This window comes from Pituophis catenifer, unplaced genomic scaffold (assembly GCF_029215685.1).
Source record: "Pituophis catenifer annectens isolate HBS135680 unplaced genomic scaffold, rPitCat1.0.hap2 SCAF_2, whole genome shotgun sequence".
NCBI lineage: Eukaryota > Metazoa > Chordata > Lepidosauria > Squamata > Colubridae > Pituophis > Pituophis catenifer.
In genome coordinates this window covers 169,386,457-169,412,590 of record NW_027256882.1, presented here as the reverse complement: position 1 = coordinate 169,412,590, position 26,134 = coordinate 169,386,457, and the positions used below count along the sequence as shown (strand labels likewise).

The 26,134-nt window shown below is 44.6% G+C and overlaps 1 protein-coding gene across 1 annotated transcript; it reads left to right on the top strand.

Annotated features, from left to right (window-relative positions):
* Positions 1-4,846: 4,846 nt before the first annotated feature.
* Positions 4,847-19,481, top strand: LOC139310777 (E3 ubiquitin-protein ligase TRIM58-like). Its single transcript, XM_070935002.1, has 6 exons — positions 4,847-5,278; positions 10,192-10,287; positions 14,798-15,028; positions 17,030-17,052; positions 18,077-18,177; positions 18,898-19,481. The coding sequence occupies exons 1-6, from the start codon at positions 4,847-4,849 to the stop codon at positions 19,479-19,481; spliced, it is 1,467 nt and encodes a 488-aa protein (XP_070791103.1).
* Positions 19,482-26,134: the final 6,653 nt, after the last annotated feature.

Sequence of the window (26,134 nt, the reverse complement as noted above, 5' to 3'; positions counted from 1 at the left end):
GATGTCGGCAATGGCACACAAAACTCCATGGATTCAACTCTAGAAAAGAGGAGGGAAAGGCTACTTGTATTGCATTAGGAAAATGTGGACTTTCATAACTGAAATAATTTGCTGGAAACTTCAAGACCCTCCTCAAGATAGGTTGGTCTTCTGCGAATGAGGGAAAGAGAAGCTGATGGGAGTTTCCAGTAGGGAGAAAAGTATGGCAGCTTTTCTCTCTTATTGTTTGCAGAGCACTGCTACAGTAAGACAACACTGGAACCAGAAACTGCAGCACACTTTTTATTAACCTGGTAACTATGCCCTCCATAATAATGCTACTTGTTGCTAAATTAATCCAGTAGTTATTCTAATCTTGACTTCCAACTCTTACTTCGCTTCCTGCCTGTGTTTCAGGTTTTTTCTGCTGGCGAGAGCAAATAATAATAATGTGCATTACAATATCTGTAGGAAACACCATTTGCCAGTGAGATGAGAAAACAGACAAAAAGAAAATGAAGAAGCTAAAGCACTCTGGGATTTTAGAATTCAAACAGACTGGTACCTTCTACATAACACCCTGGACTTAACTATTGTTGATAAGAAAGACAAAAATATTTGAATACTGGACTTTGCAGTACCTGGAGGCAGGAGACCAGGAGAGGAGAGGAGGGGAGGAGCCAGGGCCGGATTTAGATGAAAAGAGGCCCTAGGCTATTCCACTTATGAGGCCCTTTCACCTATAGTGAAAGTGTAATTTTAATTTTGCTAACAATTTGAATGTAGGCCCCTCTTGATCTTGAGGCCCTAGGCTGAAGCCTAGTTAGCCTATAGGAAGATCCGGCCCTGGGAGGAGCGGAGACGAGAGGAGAGGAGAGAAGAGAAAATAATAATAAGATTGGCAAATAGAAGTAGAACAGATGAACAAAATTGGCAAAAGAAAGCAAAAGTAGTATCAATAATAATAGGCACCTTACGTAAGGTGACCAGATTTTAACATTGGTAAAGAGGGACATTGTGGGCGTGGCTTATTTTGTGGGCGTGGCTAGCTGGTCATGTGACTGGGTGGGCGTGGCTAGCTGGTCATGTGACCGGGTGGCCATGGCTATGTCTATAGGGTAAGGTGAACAGATTTTAACATTGGTAAGAAGGACACCATTGTGGGCGTGGCTTATTGTGTGGGCGTGGCTTGGAGGCCATGTGACTGGGTGGGCGTGGCTACCTAGTCATGTGACCGGGTGGCCATGGCTATGTGTATAGGGACTACTCAGAGGGCTGAAAAGTCATTTCTGACAGGTCCTCACACTTTTGACTGGTCCTCACACTTATGACCATCCTCACATTTATGCCCGTGCAGCATTCTTAACAACCATGTCACTCATTTCACAACTGCTTCTCTTCAACAAGGTGACAAGATAGGGCAAAAATGTAAAATGTGAGGACAGTCGTAAGTTCGAGGACTGGTCAAAAGTGTGAGGACCAGTCAAAAATAACTTTTTCAGCCCTCTGAGTAGTCCATATGCACAAAAGGACTAACCAGAGGGCTGCAAAAAGTCATTTCTGACAGGTCCTCGCACTTTTGACTGGTCCTCACACTTATGACCATCCTCACATTTATGCCCATGCAGCATTCTTAACAACCATGTCACTCATTTCACAACTGCTTCTCTTCACCATGATGACAAGATAGGGCAAAAATGTAAAATGTGAGGACAGTCATAAGTTCGAGGACTGGTCAAAAGTGTGAGGACCAGTCAAAAATAACTTTTTCAGCCCTCTGAGTAGTCCATATGCATTAAAGGATTACAGCAATAGAGAGGGATGAAGGAATGGAAATTAGAGTAGGAGTGAGGGTAAGAGAGGGAGGAAGAGAGGAGGAGAAGGAGAAAGAAAGAGGAAGTAGGGAGGAGAAAAAGAGGGTGGGAGGAAGAGAAAGTAAGAAGGAAAGAAAAGAGAGAGGTGGTAGGTTTGAGGAGAAAGATTGCTGTACAATAAAAAAGATGAAAGGGAAGAAAGCCAACCCCAAGCAAATATAAAGATATTAAGATAAAGAATGAATTGTTAAACTTTAAAGAATAAAAGAGAACAAATATGAATAAATAGCAATAATTAGAAACACACATACAAACATACAATGTATTTTCTTTGAACAGAATATTTGGCTGGTTCACAAATTTAAACAGCGTTTAGTCATTTCAATTAAATTTACAATTTCTATATTTCCTTTTTGCCATATTTATTCCTCATCTATTTTTTAAAAAAACCAATATTACCCTTCATCCTCATCTCTAATCTTAATCAAATTCAATTTTTCCCTTCTATTCTATATTATACCCCTTCCCATTGTCATCTATTTTTATATCCATCCTCACATTGTTTAATTATGTAATTATGTAATAGTTGTTTAATACAAATTCAACATTTTAATATAAATCAATTAGTTATAAAACTATCTTTTTTGTATATTAATCAATATGAACATGAATATTCCAATTATTTCCATGCAATCCAATTTCTTACAAATCAATTAATTATATTTACCAATAATAATAAACCAAATAATTTCTCCCATATATTCCTCCGAACCACAACTTAACCATTTCTGCTTTCAACACAATATACAATTAATAGTATCTCAATTATTACAATTCCCTAGTTAAATACAGCTTTTTTTCCTTTGTGTTTTAAAATCTTGAACTCTCCTCCTAAATTTCCCATTGTTTGCAGTTTTTCACCTACCTTTTTTGGGGAGGAAAAATAAAAATAAAAATAAATCTCTCTCTGCCTCATTTTGTCACGCTGCACCAAAGACCCTGGTTTCGGTTTCGTTTCTGAAGCTTAGCTAGGGGAAAAAAAAACTGCTTTACACTGATTGCCTGTAGGGCGGCCCTTTGAAGCCCCGGGCAAGAGTTTAAACAGTTTTTTTTTCTTCTAGCCATCAGCTGGGGCTCAAGAAAAATCGGGACTTTTTTGAAACGCCGCGGGACGCGGGACAAATTGCTCAAAAGCGGGACTGTCCCGCCAAAAGCGGGACGTCTGGTCACCTTAACCTTACGTGCAATTCCAGAACAATTGAAGCACCACTTGGATACCATGGGCACTGACAAAATCACCACTTGCATCAATTGCAAAAGGCAGCTTTACTTGGAACAGCTTACATCTTGCGACAATTTCCTTAACACCGCCAAACAACATCTGCCTATCCCAGGTCCTTGGGGGAGAACTTGATAGGTGGATAAAAATGCCAAATCCAGTTTAAACATCTGGCTGGCTATGTGACCAATCCCAAATAATAATCTAATTTATATGCCACCCAATTCTGAGCAACTCTGCGAGGTCATGGCAGACATCCTTTTAATTAAAAAGAAAAGACATGTTTCCAGAAAATGTGATTTTCCAAGCATGCTATGACTATTTGTTCATTCAGTGCTTAAATTTACTGTTAGAGTTATTAGAGATGGCACTTAGATCCTAAAAAATTATCATGTATGTACTCGAATTTGCAAGCTAAATGTTGGAGATGTGAATGTGATGATGCAACCTATTATCATATATGGTGGACCTGCAAGAAAATCAAGGCATTTTGGATAAAAATTTGGTGGGTGATGCAGAACATTCTGAAAAAAAGGTTGAAATTTACTCCTCAATTGTTTTTACTGGGTATAACGATGGATTGTACAGTATTAGAGACTAAATTGATTTTGAACTTAATATCAGCAGCAAGGCTGTTGGTAGCGCAATACTGGAAGAAGGACTTTTTTGAAGAGTGGATACTGAAAGTAACGAACTTAGCAGAAATGGCGGAAATCTCAGCGTATTTGAAGGACTATACACAAGAAAGATATGTATCGGAATGGAGAAGATGGATTGATTATATTCAAAATAAGTATCAGACAAGAAAATATCAAATAGCTTATGAATGAACATTAAGTATTAGAAGTATTATGTTATCTATAGTGGAGTTAAGGTTTCAGGGGGGGATTTAGTAGTCTGAGGATAGATAGGTTAATTTAGCTTATGATTGTTAATTGAAATACCCTGTATTTTGCTCTGGGAAGTCTGGGGGGGAGGGGAGGGAAAAGGTGGGGGGAATATTGGGGGGGGGAATTCTTTTTTTTTTTTTGTAAAACTTTTCAATAAAAAAAAATTACTGTTAGAGTTAACAGTAAATGGATACCACATCTATCTGGGTTTTTCCTGCTGGAAAAATATTTGCCTGGGATTTTCTTGGGGGTATCTCATGTTGGAAATATTCGATGCAGCTCTCAATAGAGTGTATTTCTCAGTAACTCTCAGGGTTTGGGCTGTTCTGAAATCTCCTGGGAAGGCCCTGCCCTGAAGAAAATTAGCTGTTTTGTCTGCATAGTAACAATAATAGGTCACATTATTTTAATGAAATTTAGTACCTTTGTTCCTGTCTCTCTCCTGACTCCCTCCCCCCACCCCCAAATCATCAATAACCATGCACAATTCTAATTCCCCAGACCTTTTTTGGAGGAGACTTCAGATCACACAAATTTCTGCAGAAATCTGAGAAACCCAGCCCTGTTTGCCTTGCACCCCCGAAACTTATTTACCTCGTTTGGGAAATCACGTAAAGTGGTGATTTTGACTTTTGGCTGACGTCCTGTTTCTCTGCCTTCCCTTTCTATCGCCTTGCAAAAGAAATTTTGGTTTCTGCGTGCTTGTCTTGGTCTGGAATGAAAAGCGTCAACAAGAGAAAGAAACGGGGTGGAAGGGTTCCAAGGAGGAAATTCTTACCCAAAACTTCCTCCCTGCTGTAACCACTCCCTCGTATGCTGACAGTTCTTTGGAAATGAGACTGCTGTCCATCTCCGGGTGGATTTTAATGGTCTTTTAGGCAGGCATGGCCTCCTTGGTGGACGACCCCGTGGAGAGGCTTCAGGATGAGGTATCTTGTTCCATCTGCCTGGAGTATCTGAGGGACCCAGTGACCATCGACTGTGGCCACAATTTCTGCCAGGCGTGCATCTCAGACTATTGCGAGCGAGGAGCTGGTTCCACAACTGGGGCAGCTCTCTGCCCGCAGTGCCGGGTGGGGTTTTTGCTAAGCAGCTCCCGCCCCAATAAGCAGCTGGCCAATATTGTGGAGGGCATTGAGCGGTTGGCTCGGAGGCCCAGCCAAAGACTTGCTGAGGCCTTGTGCGAGAAGCATGGCAAAAAGCTGAGGCTTTTCTGCCAGGATGATGGGGAGTCTATTTGCTTGGTGTGTGACAAATCTCGGGAACATCGGATGCACTCGGTCCTGACCATTGAGGAGGCAGCTCATGATTACAAGGTAAGGAGGAAGCTGGATTTGGATTCCAAACAGAGTTATGAGTGAGGACAGGCTGGGCTTCTTTGCCTGTCCAAATCCTCAGTGGCTCAGTAGGGAAGCTTTGGGCCAGTTATACACACTCAGTCCAGCTTACTTGATAGGGTTGCTGTTTTGGAAGGGAGACCTCCTTTGCTGTTGGAGAGAAAGTGGGGTATATTAAGGTGACCAATCGTCCTCCTTTAGGGAGGACAGTCCTTCTTTTGTAAGCTCTGTCCTCTCTCAAAAAGTGTCCTCCTACATGTCCTCCTTTTCGATATTTGAAGACTAATCTGTAAATCTCCGTAATCAATCGATGCCAATCCAATCTGTTGCGTGTGATGTGATGTATTTGTATTTGACATGACGATTCGTCAAGGCTCGGTACAGTACGGCGAGACATGATTATGAGACACATGCACTCCACACAGGAGAATAGTTTTGAGAGAGTGTGCCGTGCGCAAGTGGCTTTGTTTACTTCTTACCAAAACATGACAGTGCACACAGGCACACATTAGACTCACTTCTTTCTCAGTGAATATTCAATCATACACAGGTGAGCACAATAATTCATGTTTTATTAATTCATTATCTATTTAATAATTTCCAAATATGTATAATTTTATTTACAAGTTTATTTGCTTATGTTTACAAGTTTACAAGTTTTTTTTCAGTTTATTTGTGTCCTCCTCGTTGTAAAAAAGTTGGTCACCTTAGGTATATAGATGAAGCATAAATACAGAAAACTCTTAGCATTCTTAGATTCAAATTGTCCAGGCAGTATTCAGCTGTTCTTCCTTGATCCTTGGGCTTCTGCTGGAAGGGTAGTGTTGTTGCATGCAAATGATACTCAGTGTCAAAATTTGCATAAATTACATAATGATATTCTCATGCGGGGGACCTCATTGTGGCTTTTAACAATTGTGTGGGCCTACATGTTCTCGTTTTTGTTTTTTTAAAAAGCCCTCCATGACCCTCAACTTTATATTGGTGGGAAAAAAAATACATAAAAGATGAAGTGGCTCTCTCAAAACCCTTGGCCTTGAAGGACTATGAAACTGTGCCAAGAACATCAGCTAGGCTTTTTGAACATAATACAAGGTTAATTTTGCTATTCTCAAAACCCTTACTGCATATTGCTTGGGAAAATTAATCTTCACCCTTGCTCTGTGGATCTGCAGAACAATTCTAGGAGGTTTGGTGAACATTAAAAGGAGGGGAAATGTTGCCTTCCATCTCTCTGCTTTTTAGGATTCTTGAAGTAGTACATATGGGCCTCCTTGTGGCCTCCCATCCAGGCACTTTTAGTTTCCAGGCACTTACAGCATCAGCTGCTCTGAGATCTCTCTCTGAATCACATCATGCTGTTTTGATTAGCTTGAAAGTCTCAGATTCTTGCAGATATTGTAAAGCCAATATTTCCTCATATTCCCATTCCTTGCCTTTCTTTAAATGCTGCCTATAATCCAGAGAGAGGGAGAGGGGCAAAAGAGAAATTTCCTCTCAACTGAGAAATTTCTAAACAAAGCCTGGCAGGAATCATTTTCATGGTGTTTTTTTTTTAAATTTGATTTATATGCCGCCCTTCTCTGGAGACTCAGGGCGGCTTACAATGTGCTCAGCAATAGCCTTCATCCTTTTGTATATTTATACAAAGTCAGCTTATTGCCCCCACAACTGGGTCCTCAATTTACCTACCTTAGAAAGGATGGAAGGCTGAGTCAACCTTGAGCCTTGGCAATATTCGAACCTGCAGTAATTGCAGGCAGCTGGTCTTAATAACCAGCTTAATAACAGGGTGCCTTAGACCACTGTACTACCAAGGCTCTTCACATGGTTGATGTCGATTGCTCTTCACACTTTCTTCATGCAACAATTATAGACTCTCCAAGATCTCCTGTATTCACCATTACAAGTTTACAGAGAGGATGTCGCACATACGTGCTAGTCGTTCCCAACTCTAGGGGGTGGTGCTCATCTCAGTTTCAAAGCCGAAGAGCCAGCGCTGTCTGAAGATATCTCTGGTCATGTGGCCGGCATGACTAAACGCCAAAGGCACACGGAACGCTGTTGCCTTCCCACCAAAGGTGGTCCCTATTTTTCTACTTGCATTTTGTACGTGCTTTCGAACTGCTAAATTGGCAGAAGCTGGGACAAGTAATGGGAGCTCACCCTGTTATGTAACACTAGGGATTCGAACCGCTGAACTGCCGACCTTTTGATCGACAAGCTCAGCATCTTAGGCACTGAGCCACCACGTCTACTAAAAGCAATAACAATGAAGCCGTTGCAAAATGTTAAGAGAGATAAGTCTCTCACTGTAATATGAGAATTGTAAAAAGCTATTCATCAGCTTGTTTCATTTTAACCAAATTATACATCTCTGCTTCTTACAATAGCTATAGCTTCTAAAAAGAGCTGCATCTTAGAACCAAAAGTTATGCATTCTTTTTCTCTTTTTATTCCCAAAGGCTATATTGAGCATGGGTATCTGTATGGGGAACTATCCGTAGGAATCTACTGAGCAGGATTATGTTACAAAGTGGATAGCATCTCACTATGAAGATGGATAGCTTATGCATTTTCCAGGAATGTTAGTTTTTGAAAGGGTATTCTTGTTTGTTTGTTTTGGAAGCATATATTAGTAATTAGAATACAGCTTTCCTGCATATCCATCCACAAAATTGTGCGAAATTTTGCCACTCATTTTTGTATGATCTAAGCATATCATCCAAGAAAATCCTTTCTTTTTTCTGGAACAATTTCTCCTTCCTGCTCCTTTCTTTCTAAATCCATGACTGTCTAGCTAGAAGAGATGTTTTTATAAGACGAAAACTTGCTAATTGCTTTAATTTTAAATTGTTCCCAAATTAAATTTATACACTTCCCGGGTTAAAGTTACCATAGGCATTGTCCATCAAAACTAATAATCTGAAAGAAAAAGTAAGTATTTTTTAACAAATGTATATATTGAAAAACAAACAAACAGCTAGAAACACCTCTGTTATGACATTTGTAGATGGCAGTGATTTTTTACAACAGATGTTGAGCAATTTTTCCTAATCCTTGTGCTTCTAAGCATTATATTTAGGAATTAAGATTGTTAGCTTTTTTCCCCCTCCTTGCATTTTTTTCCACATTCCTTCAGTTTTTACAACTTGGGCAGAATTAAGCCAAATGAGCTTTCCTGATCAGACAGATAAAATGGATTTTTAAAAAGTCAACTCCCCCCACCCACCCCATTTCTATATAGCAGCTGCTATAGACAGAACACAACTGGAAAATAAACAGAAATTCTGACGTTATTCATTAAAATTGCTTAATGCACTGTAAGCCGCCCTGAGTCTCCGGAGAAGGGCGGCATATAAATCAAATTAAAAAAAAAAAATGTGAGTACATTCCCCCCTCTTTTTTTCTCTGATTCATACTAGTATGGCAAAACTGGTTCCTCCTGCAGCAGCGGTGAGCTCACATTATTGCTGCCAATTTTTGATTCTCTTTTCCTGCCTTTTTAAAAATAAGTGGAAAAGTGGAAGTGAAAGCATTTGCAGACAATGCTTATCTCCATATTTCACAACCTTTATCATAAAACCTACTTTCCTCAGGAAGTAGGGAGAAACAAGTCATGCTGTTTTTCCTCCAAATGAAAAGCCCTTGGGAAAATGTAAAGCATTTCCTCCACTGAAATTTTGTTTGGTCAACACTTTGCTGATCGTTCCCTGTTATCATACAATTAATGAGTGCCTGTGCTTTAAATCTCAAGTTGAGAGATAAATGTTTTTTAAACCTTATCTCTAAGTTCAGTGATTTCTCCAATAATTACTTTCTCCAGTTGGTAATCTTCTCCTATCAACCATAAATGACACATCTAAACAGAGATGGGTTAACAGTAGAAGCCTCCTTGGAGTTATTTTCTAGGTAGATCCATGGATGAATGTTACTGTGGACATTGGTAAACATAGGTAAGCATTAACCAAGAGTGTTAGGCATGAACATCATCTTGTGGGCCAGAGACCCCTGTCTTGAGATGGTAGTCCGATTGCTAGAAGCTCAAACTGCCCAAGGAGCTGCTGATTCAGTTCTACAGAGGAACTATTGAGCATGTCATCTGCACTTCTATAACGGTCTGGTTCGGTTCTGCAACCCAACAAGACAGACACAGACTTCAGAGGATAATTAGAACTGCAGAAAAAACAATTGCTACCAACCTGCCTTCCATTGAGGACCTGTATGCTGCACAAGTCAAAAAGAGGGCTGTGAAAATATTTACAGACCCTTCACATCCTGGACATAAACTGTTTCAACTCCTACCCTCAAAACGACGCCATAGAGCACTGCACACCAAGACAACTAGATACAAGAACAGTTTTTTCCCGAATGCCATCACTCTGCTAAACAACTAATTCCCTAAAGGTGTCGAACTATTCACTAAGTCTGCATTACTATTACTATTAATCTTCTCATTGTTCCCACCACCCATCTCTTTCCACTTATGACTGCATGACTGTAACTTTGTTGCTTGTATCCTTATGATTTATATTGTTTCCTATTATGATTTGATTGCTTATTTGTACCCTATGACTATCATTAAGTGTTGTATGATTCTTGATGAATGTATCTTGTCTTTTTATGTACACTGAGAGCATATGCACCAAGACAAATTCCTTGTGTCCAATCATACTTGGCCATAAAGAATTCTATCTATCTATCTATCTATCTATCTATCTATCTATCTATCTATCTATCATCTATCTATCTATCTATCTATCTATCTATCTATCTATCTATCATCTATCTATCCATCCATCCATCCTGTGGTTCTCCAAAAGTATAGTATGTTAGTTTGAAGGTGTATTCATACATCTATATCTAGGCCTCATATGCATTTTCTTTCTTAGACGAAGCTCCAGGAAGCTGTGAACATTCTCAGAAAAACACTGGCAGAAGCAACAAAGCTGGAAGTCCAAGAGAAGGAGAAAACAGACCAATGGAAGGTAAGCTCCTAATCATGTCCTCCTGACTCTGACTAGCTCTTTTTTACCCTGAGTCCTAACTAATAGGGTCATATGCAGAATCTTCAGTGGGATGTTTTTAAATGCCTTGCTAGCTTTGTTGTGGGGGAGGTGCATAGGCAGCTACAGCCTCTTAGAAATTCAACAGGAGAGTATGCAAAGTGAGGGTGGAGTTTCGTTCCTCGAGCTTGTGAACTGATTCCTGAACGTTTCGTTACTAGGCTAAGTAATACCTTCAGTAACCTTCACTTGACACACCCACACCTGACTCTGACCTGATGTGACCCTGACCTGACATGACCTCACATCACAAGATCTGCTGACCACATGAAGCCCTGATAAACAGAAGAATATTGACACTGACATCCGCTAAATTCCACTGAAGATGTTACCTAGCCTGGTAACATAATGTTCGGAAACCAACTCGGAGATTGAATTTCCACCCTCATCCTACACCCGAGCTACAGATATTCACCACTATTGTATACAAAGTTTTTGAACAGCTCCAAATAAGCACTGCAGATCCCAAAGAAGAGATTCAAGCAACCCTACTAATCACAAAGGAGTAGAAATATTAAGGGAATTTCTAAGCAGGTACATTAAAATGTTATATTGCACTCCATGAATCAATGGAAAAGCACCCTCACTGATGATCCCTGTGCTCTATCCTTTAGGAGCAAAGCCACAAGTGGTGCTGTTTTTTAGCATTTTAATGAAGGATAGCAATAGCACTTAGACAGCACTTTACGGGCCTCTCTAAGTGGTTTACAGAGTCAGCTTCTTGCCCCCAACAATCTGGGTCCTCATTTTACCCAATTCAGAAGGATGGAAGGCTGAGTCAACCTTGAGCCTGGTGATATTTGAACTGCCAAATTGCAGGCAGCCGGCAGTCAGCAGAAGTAACCTGCAGTACTGCACTCTAACCACTGTGCTACCATGGCTCATGTGGATAAGTGAAGAAAGCAATATTTTATATCTCTTCCCACAAAGCCTCTCTGCAAAGAACAAGCAACAGCTTCTGTCCTTAATAAATGGTGGATGAGGATGGACAAATATATGTATGACAAATATATGCTCAAAATGGCTAGTTTGGCCACTTTCCACGTTGCTCATCAGCTTGCAGGTATGGAGATGTTCTGTGCCTGTTACCTGTGCAATTTGGGCTATATCTCTGCAAAGCTGTAGCATTCTTCTGAAATAAATTATATCAGCATCTAAAACCTATCCTGGTGGATCTCACAATGTCAAGAAGAGGATGAAGCCGAAAAGAATGATCAGCAAAGAGTATTCCAAGAGCATGGCAGTATTGAGAGCTGGTGCCTGAGGCTGTAACACCTGGAAGTAACTCATGGAGTAGATAAAATAGCATTGTTTCCCCCCCTTAAATTAATAGAAACAGGAAGAATTAGAACCATATGATATCCTTTGTCAGCAGAAGCAAAGGAAATGTAATAATGGACTCACTGGTAACAGAATCAGGAATACGGTACATAGCTGGCAGAACTGGTCCAAGAGAGCATTATGCTTATTTTTTAAAAAAACCAGTCTAGTACTTTTTCAAAAGTGCTAAACGCAAATTTATAAGGAGTTGTGAAAGGTCTGATTAGCTCTTAAGACAGCTTTGGTCAGTATTATAAAGCAGATGCCCCTGTATAATTTGGGTATCTCTCAGCCAAGCCAAAGTGATCAAGGAAGGACAGTTTCCAGAGGTTGGGGGGTGGGAAGAGGGGTATCCACCAAGCCTAAAATGACTTAAAAGCAGCTTGTCTAGACCAGGGGTGGGTTCTACTTACCTTTACTACCGGTTTGCATCGTGCCCGCACATGCTCTTCTGCGCGTGTGCAGATCAACTTTGATGACGTCCGGGTCAGTTGGAGCCTCCCTTGTTTTTACTACCGGTTCTCACGAACCGGTCTGAACCGGGGGCAACCCACCACTAATGGACTAGAACCCTAATTCGGACTGCATCAGCAACCGTGTGAAATTTACCCTAGCAAAAATCCTATCGGGATTTTTGAAGAATAAAAACACTATCTTAATACTGAAATAGGCATAAATGACTTTATGCTGCCTCTACAGGTGGACTGAACATGAGATAAAGGCAACAGAAGTCCACGGCAGAAAATAAAACAGTTATGGAGGCCTATTTGTATAGTAGTTGGAGGAAGTGAAGAATAGCCCCATACGAGGAATAGAAGCAAGGCAAAAGGTGCCAAAGAAGTGATGGATTTATGTGGCAGGTTCCTCATTCTCAGTGAGGCAAGAAGTATTAGCACGTACTTACTGCACGTGTATTTACCTCGGGTGAGTTTGCTTTCTTTCCCGCAAGCTCTCTTACAACCCAGAAGTGAGTCAGCAGTTAGCTATTTGGCTCAGATGTTGGGAAAGATCCACAGTTGCTCAAATTGTTGACGTATCAAGGCGGCTTTAAGCTCTTCAGGTTCAAAGATAAAAAAGCATCATTGAACCTGGAGAGCTTAAAAGCCCCCTTGATAACCTTCTGATCCCACTAGTGTGAGGAGCTGGTTCTGAGGACCTGACCTCTGTTTGTGTGTAAGGTATTTCACTCTTTCTCAGAGACTCTTGACCCTTGTCTGGGGGTTTGGGAGCATTATGTATGAAAGAACCACAGTTCATTGTTTTGCTTTTTTGATTATAAGGAATGTGGCTAAACTTCAACAGGCAGGAAGAATGACACATTGGCCAGAGACTCTTTACAATCAAACTATGGAGCTGCTCTGGCTGAAAAGATTACAGAAAGGAAATCCCCTTCCCACAAAAACGATTCACAAAACCCTGGGCTTGCATAGACCAGTTTAGGGTTTCTGGGCAACTCCCTAAAGCTGTACTTTAAAAAGCAATTGGATTTCTGGGCACTAGCAAACTTATTTTTCCCAGAGCAAACGGAACCACAAAAAGCAATTTGATTTTCAGGCACTAGCTAACATTTTCCCTAGATCAAACCACAATCGACTTGCATCTCCGACTTGTCTTTGAGCACTGATTTAAAATTTACTAAGTAGCCTAGAGATATGGATCTCCACGCACCAATTATCAACTAAAATACCCAGAGCAACTCAAAACTCAGCAGGAAAAAGAATTCTGAAGAGATAAACGTATTGCTGTATTTTCTTACAGTTACAAAGTTTGTTTTGTAACACTTTAAAGGCAAACCACAAATCCTGCAATAAAAAACTGCACTTTGGCAGTTGTCAGAATAAATATATACAAAACATGGTGTTGGGAAATAGAAAATAGAGTTACAGGAAAACCAGGAACTACAGATGGTGACAATGATTTAAGCATTGCTGAAAACAAAACTGTGTAACTTGTCCCTCGGTTCTGGTTCAGAAAGTTGGAAGATAGCCAATGTAAAACCAATTGTAAAAAGAACCAAGAAAAGATTGGGGATGGGCTGGTCGTCTTAAGGAGGATCCCAGGTAAATTCACTGAAGTGGCAATGAAAGACCAAAAAAATAAAAAATAAAGTACATAGAGACAAATTATGCAAATCAACACACTTCACATCAAGGCAGTAGGTCATTTGCATAAGGACCCAAGTACTAACAATCTTTATTATTTTTTCTCCCAAAGCTACATTCCTTTTATATTACCTTCTACAAACTTGGTTAGTTTGAATGAATTTTTTTAAGGGGCAAATGCAGGACAATACAGGACTCCATTTGTTGTTGCCATCTGGATGTGGGGGAATCAGCTTTGAGCTAAAATGAATCTGTAATGGGTTTATGAACTATCCATTGCTCCTTTGTCATACGTTGCTGGATGTTAATTTGATCCCGATTGCAATTATATATGCTCCCTAAATAGGGACATGGTGGCTCAGTGGCTAAAATGCTGAGCTAGTTGATCGAAAGGTCAGCAGTTCAGCGGTTCGAATCCCTAGTGCCGCGTAATGGGGTGAGCTCCCGTTACTTGTCCCAGCTTCTGCCAACCTAGCAGTTCGAAAGCACATAAAAAATGCAAGTAGAAAAATAGAGACCACCTGTCAGCACTTCAACCTGCATTTGGTGGGAAGATAACAGCGTTCCATGCGCCTTTGGCGTTTAGTCATGCCAGCCACATGACCACGGAGACATCTTCAGACAGCTCTGGCTCTTCAGCTTTGAAACGGAGATGAGCACCGCCCTCTAGAGTCAGGAACAACTAGCACATATATGCGAGGGGTACCTTTACCTTTATCTTTATGCTCCCTAATGGATTATTTTCATTCTAGAAAGGGCAGAAGTGCTTCCGTGTTACCTCCCGAATGGGGGTTAGTATTATTAAGGAAAATAATATAATATTATTTTAATATTAACCATATTTTAATAATTACTAATAAATATTTAATATTTATTAAAATATTTCTTAAATATGAAAGAAATGCTTTAATACATTTCTCTCATATGAAATAAATATTTTAATATATTCCTTTAATATTAGTTTGAGTCATCCAATGTCCAGCATTGCTTTCTCTCGATCCCCCTGCTAGAACAAAGTCAAGAAACAAAGAGCACTCATCGTATCAGGGTTTGAAAAACGCCGCCAGGTATTGGCCGAAGAGGAGAAGCTGCTTTTGAAGCATCTTCAGGAGGAAGAGCTGGCAACACTGAAGAAGCTGGAGAGGAATTCAGACTTCCTTCTTGAACAGTGTGCTGGACTGCAAAACCTCATCGTAGAGATGGAACATAAATGCCAAAAACCTGCGGCCATTTTGCTCAAGGTGAGGTCCTTCAGAATAAGCCAGATGAAAGGAGCAAGAGAAAGCAATGGCTACATGCAGCACATTTGCCATGGCCTCTTGCTACAGAGGGCAGTGCGAGGGCTCAGTGATTAAGATGTTGGGCTTGTTGGCTGGAACAGCCCGGGTTCGAGACCCAAGCATTGCACAACGGGGTGAGTACCTAGCTCCTACCCACCTAGCAGTTTGAAAGCATGTAAATGTGAATAAATATATGTAAATGTGAATAGATAAATAGGTACCACTTTGGTGGGGAGGAAACCAGTGGTGGGTTGCTACCGGTTCGCCCTGAATTGGGCGAACTGGTAGCAGCAGTAGTGGGGAGCTCCGCTCACAAGCGAACTGGTAGCGACGGGATTTGAAACCCACTACTGGAGGAAACAGAACCGCAGTAATAATAACCACAGCACAATAGTAATATTGGCAGGGACTCCTTGCAAAAGAGCTCAATAATTTCTTGTAACTCTCTTTTCATGTTGTTTTTCTACATTTCTTGTATAATTAATCATGAAATTGTTCCAGAACTGGTGCTGCAAAAGGATAGAATATAAAATTAACAGAAGGCAATGTTGGTTCATTGCCATTTCTAGAATTTTACAGTTCCAACAGTTAGAAGCTTGCATTATTACATTTGTAATGGGACTGGATTCTGGGGAAGCTTTTTCAATTTTGTGGTTGCTATTGCATCATATGTTTTTTCTGAGCAATGCGACTTTGGAATTGAGATAGCGTACAAAGTGATTGATAAGCTATGAACTGCATATATCCTAGAACCATGATGGCGAACCTATGGCACGGGTGCCACAGGTGGCACAAGGAGCTGTATCAGTTGGCACGCGAGCGTTGCTGTAGCTCAGCTCCAGCACACATGTGTGTGCCAGCCAGCTGATTTTTGGGCCTTTTGGGCCTACCAGAAGTTGGAAAATGAGCTGTTTCCGGCCTCCGGAGGGCCTCTGGGGGGTGGGGAAGGCTGTTTTTGCCCTCCCCAGGCTCCTAGAAAGCCTCTGGAGCCTGCTGAGGGTGAAAAATGGGCCTACCGGGCCCACTGTGCCATCATGTGCTAAAAGGGGGGGGGCACATGCGCAGGGTGGGGAGCATTGAATTATGGGTGTGGGCACACACATGGGCAACTTCGCCACGCTCCCTCCGCTTTTGGCACGCGACGGCAAAAAGGTTAGCCATCACTGCCCTAGAATATCCAAGTCCTGTGCTAAACCCTATGTTATCTGAGGGATAACTTCTGATGTTTTAGAAGATCTGAGGGACGCTTTGCTGTTTTAAGAAAACGGCAAAGCTGCTGAAAGCATCATTCCTCCCTCCCCCCCCCCAACATTTTAACTGGACTTTGTTCCTTAGAACCTTGAGGACTAGAAACAAAATATCTATCCTCCCCCCCAAAAAAATAACAGTAGATCTTATAACAGGGGTGTCAAACTCAAGGCCCGGGGTCTGGATCCGGCCCACAGGGTGCTTAGATCTGGCCCGCGGGGCCGCCATGGAAGTTCTATAGAACTGGTAGAAAAACTGTCGGGAGGCTCCACCCACCAACCCTGACGTCATCAGAATGCTTTTGCGCATGCGCAGAAGAGAGCACATGCGACCCTATTGCCAACCGGTAGTAAAGGTAAGTAGAACCCACCCCTGGGCCGCAGGTAGCCCTCTTGAGTTCCATTTTCACTGGCAAAGGGTTGCAGGAAGCCGTCACAGCTGAAAACGGAGCTCGGGAGCCTATTTTCACTGGCAGAGAGCTCAGGCCACCACAGGTGCCCCCAACATGAGTGATGTTGAGCTGGCCATGCCCATCCTGGTCCCCCGAAGTCAAACACAACCCTGATGTGGCTTTCAATGAAATCGAGTTTGACACCTCTGTCGTATAACGTTTGATAGAGCAGCATTAACAATAGGATTCTTTATAAGTTCTTTCAGCAACATTAAAAAAAAAATACTAAAGCAATTACCATATTTTTTGTCTTTTTCTCTTAGGATGTGAAAAGGACCTTGACCAGGTTAGTATACTAAATTTGGACAATTATTTGCAGGTTTAGTTTTGTAATAAATCCTGATTGAAGTTTGCTTCCAGAGAAAGGCTTGTGTTTATAGGTAGCCTTCAACCTAGGACTACAATTGGCCCAAAGTTTCTGTTGCTAAGCAAGGCAGTTGTTTAGGTGAGTTGTGACCAATTTTACAACCTTTTTTTGTGACGGTGAAGTGAATCACTGCAGTTGTTAAGTGAATCATGAGGTCGTTAAGCGAATCTGACTTTGCTTGTTGGAAGCCAGCTGGGAAGGAAGGTCACAAATGGCAAACACATGCATCCTGCAACTGTATAAATACAGGCTAGTTGCCAAGAGCCTGAATTTTTGATCACAGGAACCGTGGGGATGCTCCAATCGTCATATTGTTGTTTGTTTCAGGGCTTGTTTCAGGGCTACTGTAAGTTTGAACAGTTGCTGAACAAAATCTTGTATATCAAGAACTACCTGCTTTTAATTCCTGTTGGATAATTGAGGAACCGGATTGTTTGTTTGTCTGTCTGTCTGTCTGTCTGTCTGTCTGTCTGTCTGTCTGTCTGTCTGTCTATCTATCTATCTATCTATCTATCTATCTATCTATCTATCTATCTATTAGTTCGATTTACATGCCGCCCTTTTCCGGAGACTCAGGGTGGCTTAAAATGCATTAAGCAAAAGGCTTCATACTTTTGTATATACCTGCTTAGTAGGACTTTCAGCCCCCACTAAGCGGTGTTCTTTTTTATACAAAGTCATCTTATTGCCCCCACAATCCGGGTCCTCATTTTACCTACCTCGGAAGGATGGAAGGCTGAGTCAACCTTGAGCCTGGTGAGATTTGAACTTGCAGTAATTGCAGGCAGCTGGCAGCTAAGTACTACTTTAACAGCACTTAGTCCACTGCGCCACCAAGGCTCTTGTTGGGGGCAACATGCTGACTTTGTAAACCGCTTAGAGAGGGCTGTAAAGCACTGTGAAGTGGTCTATAAGTCTAAGCGCTATTGCTATTTCTCCCCAGGACTGAAGGACTATCCCTGAAAGAACCACAGCCTATTTCGATGGAATTGCAAGACGCCTATGATGTTCCTGGCTTGATGGAGTCATTGCAAAGATACAATGGTAATTGAGAGGTGCTTATGTCATGCTGGGCTTAATGCAGGGGTGTCAAACTCAAGGCCCAGGGGCCAGATCCGGCCCATGGGATGCTTAGATCTGGCCCGCGGAGCTGCGCTGGAAACAGTGAAGGACCGGCTCGCAGGGCCTCTGCCAGCGAAAACAGAGCTCAGGATCCTGTTTTTGCTGGCAGAGTGCTTGGGCTGCCACAGGTGTCCCTGACATGAGCAATGTTGAGCTGGCCATGCCCACTCTGGCCACGCCCACCCCACAAGGTCACTAGGGCCACGGGTGGCACCCCCAAGTTCTTTTCACTGGCAGAGGGTTGCAGGAGGCCGTCGCAGCTGAAAACAGAGCTCGGGATCCCGTTTTTGCTGGCAGAGTGCTTGGCTGCCACAGGCGTCCCTGACACGAGCAATGTCAAGCTGGCCATGCTCACTCTGGCCACGCCCACCCCACAAGGTCAAACACCACTCTGATGTGGCCCTCAGTGAAATCGAGTTCGATACCCTTGGCTTAATGTACTGGATTAGGTTATGTGTTCAAGTTCTCACTTGACCCTGGATCTCAGGGATTTGGACAGGTTTCCCTCCTAGCATCACAAGATCATCCGGGACTGGGAGGGGCAAATTAAAAGTCTGGCCCAAAACCTGACAATGGCATACCTTCCTTTCTTATGGCTGGAAAAACAAGAGCAGTCCTGATGGTCTCTATTTCTGCTTTCAGCATCGGTGACCTTTGATCCGGATACAGCTAATCCTTACCTGCTCTTATCCAAGGACCTCCTCAGCGTTCAAGTGGTGGATCAAAGGCAAGATCTGCCCAAGAGCTCGTCTCGCTTTGAAACATGCACTTGTTTAATGGGCCGTGAGCAATTCACCTTTGGAAGACATTACTGGGTGGTGTGCGTGGAAGGAAAGTCCAGCTGGACACTAGGAGTGTGCAAAGAATCAGTGAGCCGCCAAGGTATCTTCACCCCTTCGCCGGCAAATGGGTTCTGGACAATATGGCTGAGGAATGGGGATGAGTATGCAGCACTTACCTCTCCATTCACAGAACTAGTGCTCAGAGCAAAGCCAAAGCTGATTGGTATCTTCCTGGACTACGACGCAGGAGAGGTTTCTTTCTATAATAGCGATACCGGTTCCCACATATTTACCTTCTTGGATTCCTTCTCTGAGACCCTTCGACCTTACTTCTATCCTGGAATCCGAGCTGGGGGTCTCAACGATGCTCCCCTCATTATCCAACCAGCCAAAGATCAGTCAAGTCTTTCTCTTCTGGCCATTGAGACCTTTTCACACCTCTAGGGCCGGTTCCACACAAAGCATTTATTCTGGAATGGGACAACCAGGTGATGCTATTCCTTACTTATGTCTATGGAGATTCTCAGTCATCCAGGTCATGGTTGTCCCAAAGGTGCTTTTTCAAGAGGCAACTGGATTTTTGGGGGTTTTTCTTTGAAGATGTTTTGCTTCCCATCCAAGAAGCTTCTTCAGAGCTGAAGAAGCTTCTTGGATGAGAAATGAAACGTCTTCAAAGAAAAACCAAAAAATCCAGTTGCCTCTTGAAAAAGCACCTTTGGGACATTCTTTACTTATGCTATTCTCATCTCTTTAACACATTTTCACCCTCTGAGACATCATCATTCCTGCATCAGAAAAATGTTCCCAAATGGATCTTTGGATATGGAATAGACATGGCTTATTCCTGTAATTTCATGCGATGTTGCCTTTCTACAATTTTTCTATCATAAAGCCCCTTATCTCTAAATGAGTCCCCTCCTTTTTTTTTTCATCCAAAAGGGGATCTGAAAAACAATTCTTGGGGATTGAGGAGGTGATGGAGTAGGTACCGAGGACGTATGTTAGCATTAGTCATTATTATTATTATTATTATTATTGTTGTTGATGTTGGACTTTTAAGGATATTTATTTCAATTAATAGTATTCCCACACCTTTTGTAAATTGCTTGGATACCTCTGTTGGAAATGACATAAAAGTACCTGAAATAAAGAAATAATAGTGGCTATAATATCCAAAATCATTGAATTTAATTTACCAGAGGAACAAACATGCAGAAGTTCAAAACACCAAGAAACTGAATTGACATAAAAGAGTTATCTGTGGGGAAAAGTATTTATATCATCTGAGGGAAGTCTGATTTAAACTTAGATGCTTAATTTCTTTTGGGACTTTTTCTTCAGATCCTGTAGTTTGTATGTGTGGTTTTTAAAAATCCCTCACTGTTTCTTCTTCCTCTGACTTTCTCCTGTCCTTCCCCTTCTACACCTCTCCTTTTCCTTAATTCTTTGTTCAAATTACTTTTTTTCTTCTTCTTTCTCCTCCAATCTGTTTCTCTGTCTGTCTCTGTGTGTCTCTCTCTCTGTCTCTCTCTCTGTGTCTCTCTCTGTGTGTGTCTCTGTCTGTCTCTGTCTCTGTTTCTCTCTCACTCTCTCTCTCTCTGTCTAACTATGCCCCCCCTTCTCTCTTGCTTTGTCTCTTTCTCTATCTCCATCTCTATCTGACTGGGAAATTCTGAGTGTCGAAGTCCACATATATTCAGGTTGAGAAACATTGAATTAAACCAATGATACAGTCCAACTGTGCTATGCATGTTTGTAAGTATTATAACACCCCCGTGTTGCTATCTGTTTTTGCAGGACAAATCCAATAGTTGTCACAGAATATTTTTTCTTGCGGAGGCGGGGGATGGTTTAAATAATTTGTCTTGAATATACCTATACATACATTAACAATTATTGGCGAATGATCCAATAGTTACCTGTAGTCTGGACTAAATATTGGCATGTGGGTGCCAAAATGTCTCACTCTGGACAGAACTGTGATTTTGTTCAGGAGGGGGGAGCGGACCTGGCGGGTATTACGGAGACCTGGTTGGGCCAGGAGGGGGGGTCCCCCTCATTGAGATGTGCCCACCCGGTTTCCGTGCATTCCATCAGCCAAGGACACAGGGGAGGGGTGGGGGGGTGATGGTTGTCATTAGAGAAGGTCTTGGTCCGAGGGAGGTCACTGTTCCTCAGACGGCTGGCTGTGAGTCCCTCCTTGTCAAGTGGGGTCATGGGGTGCAGATGGGCGTGCTGGTTACGTACCTGGCTCCCTGCCACGTGACGGCAGCCCTGCCCGAGCTGCTCAACGTTATAGCCGCGGTGGCGGTTGACACCCCCAGGCTTATGGTCATGGGGGATTTTAACCTGCCATCCGTCGGTGAGGCGTCTGAGGTGGCTCGGGAGTTCATGGCTTCCATGACGGCCATGGACCTGACCCAGTTAGTTCATGGCCCTACTCACACGGGGGGAAACACGCTAGACCTGGTTTTTGTCTCTGGTCAGTGGTTGAGTGATCTTGAGATAGGGGATATAGTGATCGAGCCCTTGTCATGGTCAGATCACTCCCTCCTTCGCTTTGACCTTTGAACTGCCGCACCCCGCCGCAGGGAGGCGGAACCATTGAGGTGGTACCGCCCCCGGCGCCTGATGGATCCTGATAGATTCCAGACGGAGCTTGGGCCATTTCTTGAGGCTCTGGCACACGGCTCGACTGAGGAGCTGGTGGCCGCCTGGGATAGGGCGGCTGCTGGAGCTTTGGATCAGGTCGTGCCTTTGCGGCTTCTGACCTGGCGTCGATCTTGCCTGGCTCCTTGGTTCACCGAGGAGCTGAGGGAGATGAAGCACCGGAAAAGACGCCTGGAGAGCAGTTGGAGGGCCAGCCGTTCTGAATCTGACCGAACACTGGTAAGGTCTCACATTAAGACCTACCTGGTGGCGATAAAAGTGGCGAAGTATAACTATTTTGCCACTCTTATTGCGTCATCAGATAATCGCCCGGCCACCCTGTTTAGGGTGACCCGCTCCCTGCTCCACCAGGAAGCGCGGGAGGACCCCTTGGAGGGTAGAGCCGAGGATTTTGTACAGTATCTGTATGACAAAATCGCTCAGATTCGGGAACACCTGGACTCTGACTGGGTAGACTCAGCGGGGAGGACAGAGGCAGGTCTTGTGAGTATTATCTGAGAAGAGTTTGATTCTGTGATGCCCGAAGACGTGGACAGGATACTGGGACCCGTGTCCCTCCTGGTTGGTGCTGGCCTCTCGGGAGGTTAAATGAGGCTGGCTCCAGGGGATTATAAATGCTTCCTTGAGTGAGGGTGTCTTTCCTGACACCTTGAAAGAGGCGGTAGTGAGGCCTCTCCTCAAGAAGCCTTCCCTGGACCCGGCAGTGTTGGCAAATTATCGTCCAGTCTCCAACCTTCGCTTCGTTGCGAAGGTTGTTGAGAGTGTGGTAGCACGACAGCTCCCCCAGTACTTGGATGAATCGTCGTATCTGGATCCGTTCCAGTCGGGCTTCAGGCCTGGGTACAGCACAGAAACGGCATTGGTCGCATTGGTTGATGATCTCTGGAGGGCTCGGGACAGGGGTTGTTCCTCTGTCCTGGTTCTATTAGACCTCTCAGCGGCTTTTGATACCATCGACCATGGTATCATGCTGCACCGGCTAGAGGAGTTAGGGGTGGGGGGCACCGTTCTACGGTGGTTCTCCTCTTTTCTCTCTGACCGGTCACAGTCTGTGTTGACAGGGGGGCAGAGGTCGACCCCGAGGCCCCTTGTATGTGGGGTGCCACAAGGGTCGGTCCTCTCGCCCCTTCTGTTCAACATTTGGGCTTCTGCGCATGCTCCAAGATGGCGGCGACCAAATAAGCTCCGTTTCGGAGATGGGAGAGTTGCCGGTTGTCGGGGTCTTCAGGAGCCCTCTTGACCATCTTCGGCTCCAGTCCCAGTGAGGGGAGCGTCCGCCCTGCCTGTTGAGGGCTTTTTCGCCCTCCGGAGCATCAGGGCAGGGCTGGACGGCTCCGCGGGAGATGGGGCGATGGGCCTGGCTGCAACGGCTGTTTCCGGTGTCGGGGGAAATGGAGTCCAAGGCATCCGGCGGCGGGCGGCGTTTATTCGGCGGTGGCTTGAGGTGCCCCCCCCGCTCCCTATGGCCCTCTAGATCCCTGGGGCGCTCTTTTCCGGCGTTTTCGAGGCTCCGGTATGCCTTGGAAGCTTGGGGTGCCTGATTGCGGGCTGACGATGGCGGCGGCGGCGGCGGTGGCAATGGCTGACATGGGCCGGCCGGCCAGAGGAACAACCAGGCAGCAGGTTGATGGGGGAGAAGCTGACAGCCTCACCCCTAGAATTACCATCTGGCTCACAGTTGATTTTTTTTTACTGTGATGGGGTGTTTTAGAACAAAGCTGTGTCTGGGGGTTATGGAGATTGGGGCTGGAGAGGCAGGAAGCTGACCATGGTTTGGTTGGTTGGTCGCCTCGGGTGGCCTCTCCTCCCCCCCCTTTTCCCCCAGGTATGGGTGGATGTTGGCCTCTATGGCCAACCACCCCTGGATTGGACTTCCCTGTCTTGCTACTCCTACTCTCACCTCAAAGAAGATCTTATGCCCATGGGTCTATTATCATCTTTATTAACATCTTTATTATTACCATCGTTATTAACATCTACACTTTGGACACTCTGGACCCCTTATTATGCTCCACTCATGCCCTCACTGCTAGGAGAGACTGTGCACCATTTGAGAGAGCTGAGGGATTTTCCACATCCCAACGGAGAGGATAGAACTTTGCTCCCATTAACTTTCTAACGAGACCGGCCATCATGAGAGGATGGTTGGCCATTAGCCTCTGTTGGAGAAAAAGAACTTTGGACCTTCTCCCTGTCGTGAGAGGACAGTGGAGTCCAGCCCTATAAATGGATATTTTATGACCTTTATGCTCAGTTATCCCTTGGACTATGACAGATTCCTGGACTGGCTTTTCTTTTCCCATCTTTGGTTCGGTTGATGCTCCAAAAAACCGACCTTCTTGCGCTGCGAGACTCCCCCCTCTCGCAGGCCTGGCCCTCCACGTTATCGAGGGCCTATCTTGATGACGTGCTTTGGGACCCCGAGAGATGGCATGCAGCAAAGAGGGGGCTGAGGGGTTTTTTAGCTAAATTTTTAAGGAAAATTTTAAGGGGACCCGGGAGGACGGGTGGGGGTTGTAAAAAAAGTGGACCTGGGGGGGTCCAGATAGCGTCTGCACGGGATGATGGGTTAATTAGCTGCAGCAGAGGGGTCGCGAAAGGAAATTTAACCGGGGGGCAGGGGGACGATAGAAAGGGCTGTGTAATTGAAATCATGAGTGGGAGGGGCAGGTATGACGGGCGCAGGGGGTCATATCAAGTGTCGGGGGTGCGCACACGCTGTCTCCGAGCGATTGCGCACTCCGGCCCCCAATGCGTGACTCGTGTCCTGGGTTGTATAGAGCCTCATACCCAGGGTCTGCGGCTGATGTTATGTAATGCCAGGTCAGTGGTTAATAAGGCCTCCCTCATCTGTGATCTTATTTCGGAGGGGGGTGCAGACCTGGCAGGTATTACGGAGACCTGGTTGGGCCAAGAGGGGGGGGTCCCCCTCGTAGAGATGTGCCCGCCAGGTTTCCATGCATTTCATCAGCCAAGGGCCCAGGGGAGGGGTGGGGGAGTGGCGGTGATCATTAGGGAGAGTCTTTATCCGAGGGAGACCACTGTTCCTCAGATAGCCGGATGTGAGTCCCTTTGTGTGAAGTGAGGCCGTGGGGTGCAGATGGGTCTGCTGACTACGTACCTGGCTCCCTGCCATGTGGCAGCGACCCTGCCCGAGCTACTCGACGTCATTGCCGGGGTGGCGGTCGATACCCCCAGACTTATTGTCATGGGGGATTTCAACCTCCCATCCACAGGTGGGGCGTCAGAGGTGGCTCGGGAGTTCATGGCTTCCATGACGGCCTTGGACCTGACCCAGTTAGTTCAAGGCCCCACTCACATAGGGGGACACACTCTGGACCTGATTTTTATCTCTGGTCAGTGGTTGAATGATCTTGGTAGAGGGGACCTAGACATCAAACCCTTGTCATGGACAGATCATTCGCTCCTTCACTTAGACTTTCCTACCGCTTTCCCCCGCCGCAGGGAGACGGAACCAACCAGATGGTTCCGTCCCAGGCGCCTGATGGATCCCGAAAGGTTCCTGACGGAGCTTGGGCCGTTTCCTGAGACTCTAACACACGACTCGACTGAAGAACTGGTGGCCGCCTGGGAAAGGGCGGCCGCTGGAGCTTTGGACCGCGTTGTGCCTTTGCGGCCTCTGACCCGATGCCGATCTCAATTAGCTCCTTGGTTCTCTGAGGAGCTGAGAGAGATGAAACGTCGGAAAAGACGCCTAGAGAGCATTTGGAGGACTAGTCAATCCGATTCTGACCGGACACAGGTGAGGTCTTATATCAAGACCTACCTAGTGGCGATAAAAGCGGCAAAATCTAACCATTTTTCCGCTCCTATTGCATCTGCAGAGAACCTGCCCTGTTTAGGGTGACCCACTCCCTTCTTCGGGGGGGAGTACGGGAAGATCCCTTGCAGGGTCGTGCTGAGGATTTTGTGCAATTCCTGCATGATAAAGTCGCTCGGATTCGGGATGGCTTGAACTCCGATTGGATGAGTCCACGGGAGGAGACCGGGGCAGGTCTTGAGAATGTTATCTGGGAGGAGTTTGATCCTGTGACTCCCGAGGATGTGGACAGAGTTCTGGGTAAGATTAGTGCCGCCACGTGTTTATTGGACCCGTGCCCCTCCTGGTTGGTACTGGCCTCCCGGGAGGTTACACGAGGCTGGCTCCAGGGGATTATAGATGCTTCTCTGAGTGAGGGTGCCTTTCCTGCCGCCTTGAAAGAGGCGGTGGTGAGGCCCCTCCTCAAGAAGCCTTCCCTGGACCCGACTGAATTAGCTAACTATCGTCCAGTCTCCAACCTTCGTTTTGTGGCGAAGGTTGTTGAGAGCGTGGTGGCACGACAACTTTCCCGACACCTGGATGAAGCTATCTATCTAGACCCGTACCAGTCGGGCTTCAGGCGGGGGTACAGCACAGAAACGGCATT

Coding starts and splice junctions, on each gene's coding strand:
- LOC139310777 (XM_070935002.1), top strand. CDS start 4,847: ATGGCCTCCTTGGTGGACGACCCCGTGGAGAGGCTTCAGGATGAGGTA. Junction 5,279..10,191: donor AGGCAGCTCATGATTACAAG/GTAAGGAGGAAG, acceptor TTTCTTTCTTAG/ACGAAGCTCCAGGAAGCTGT. Junction 18,178..18,897: donor GTCATTGCAAAGATACAATG/GTAATTGAGAGG, acceptor TTCTGCTTTCAG/CATCGGTGACCTTTGATCCG.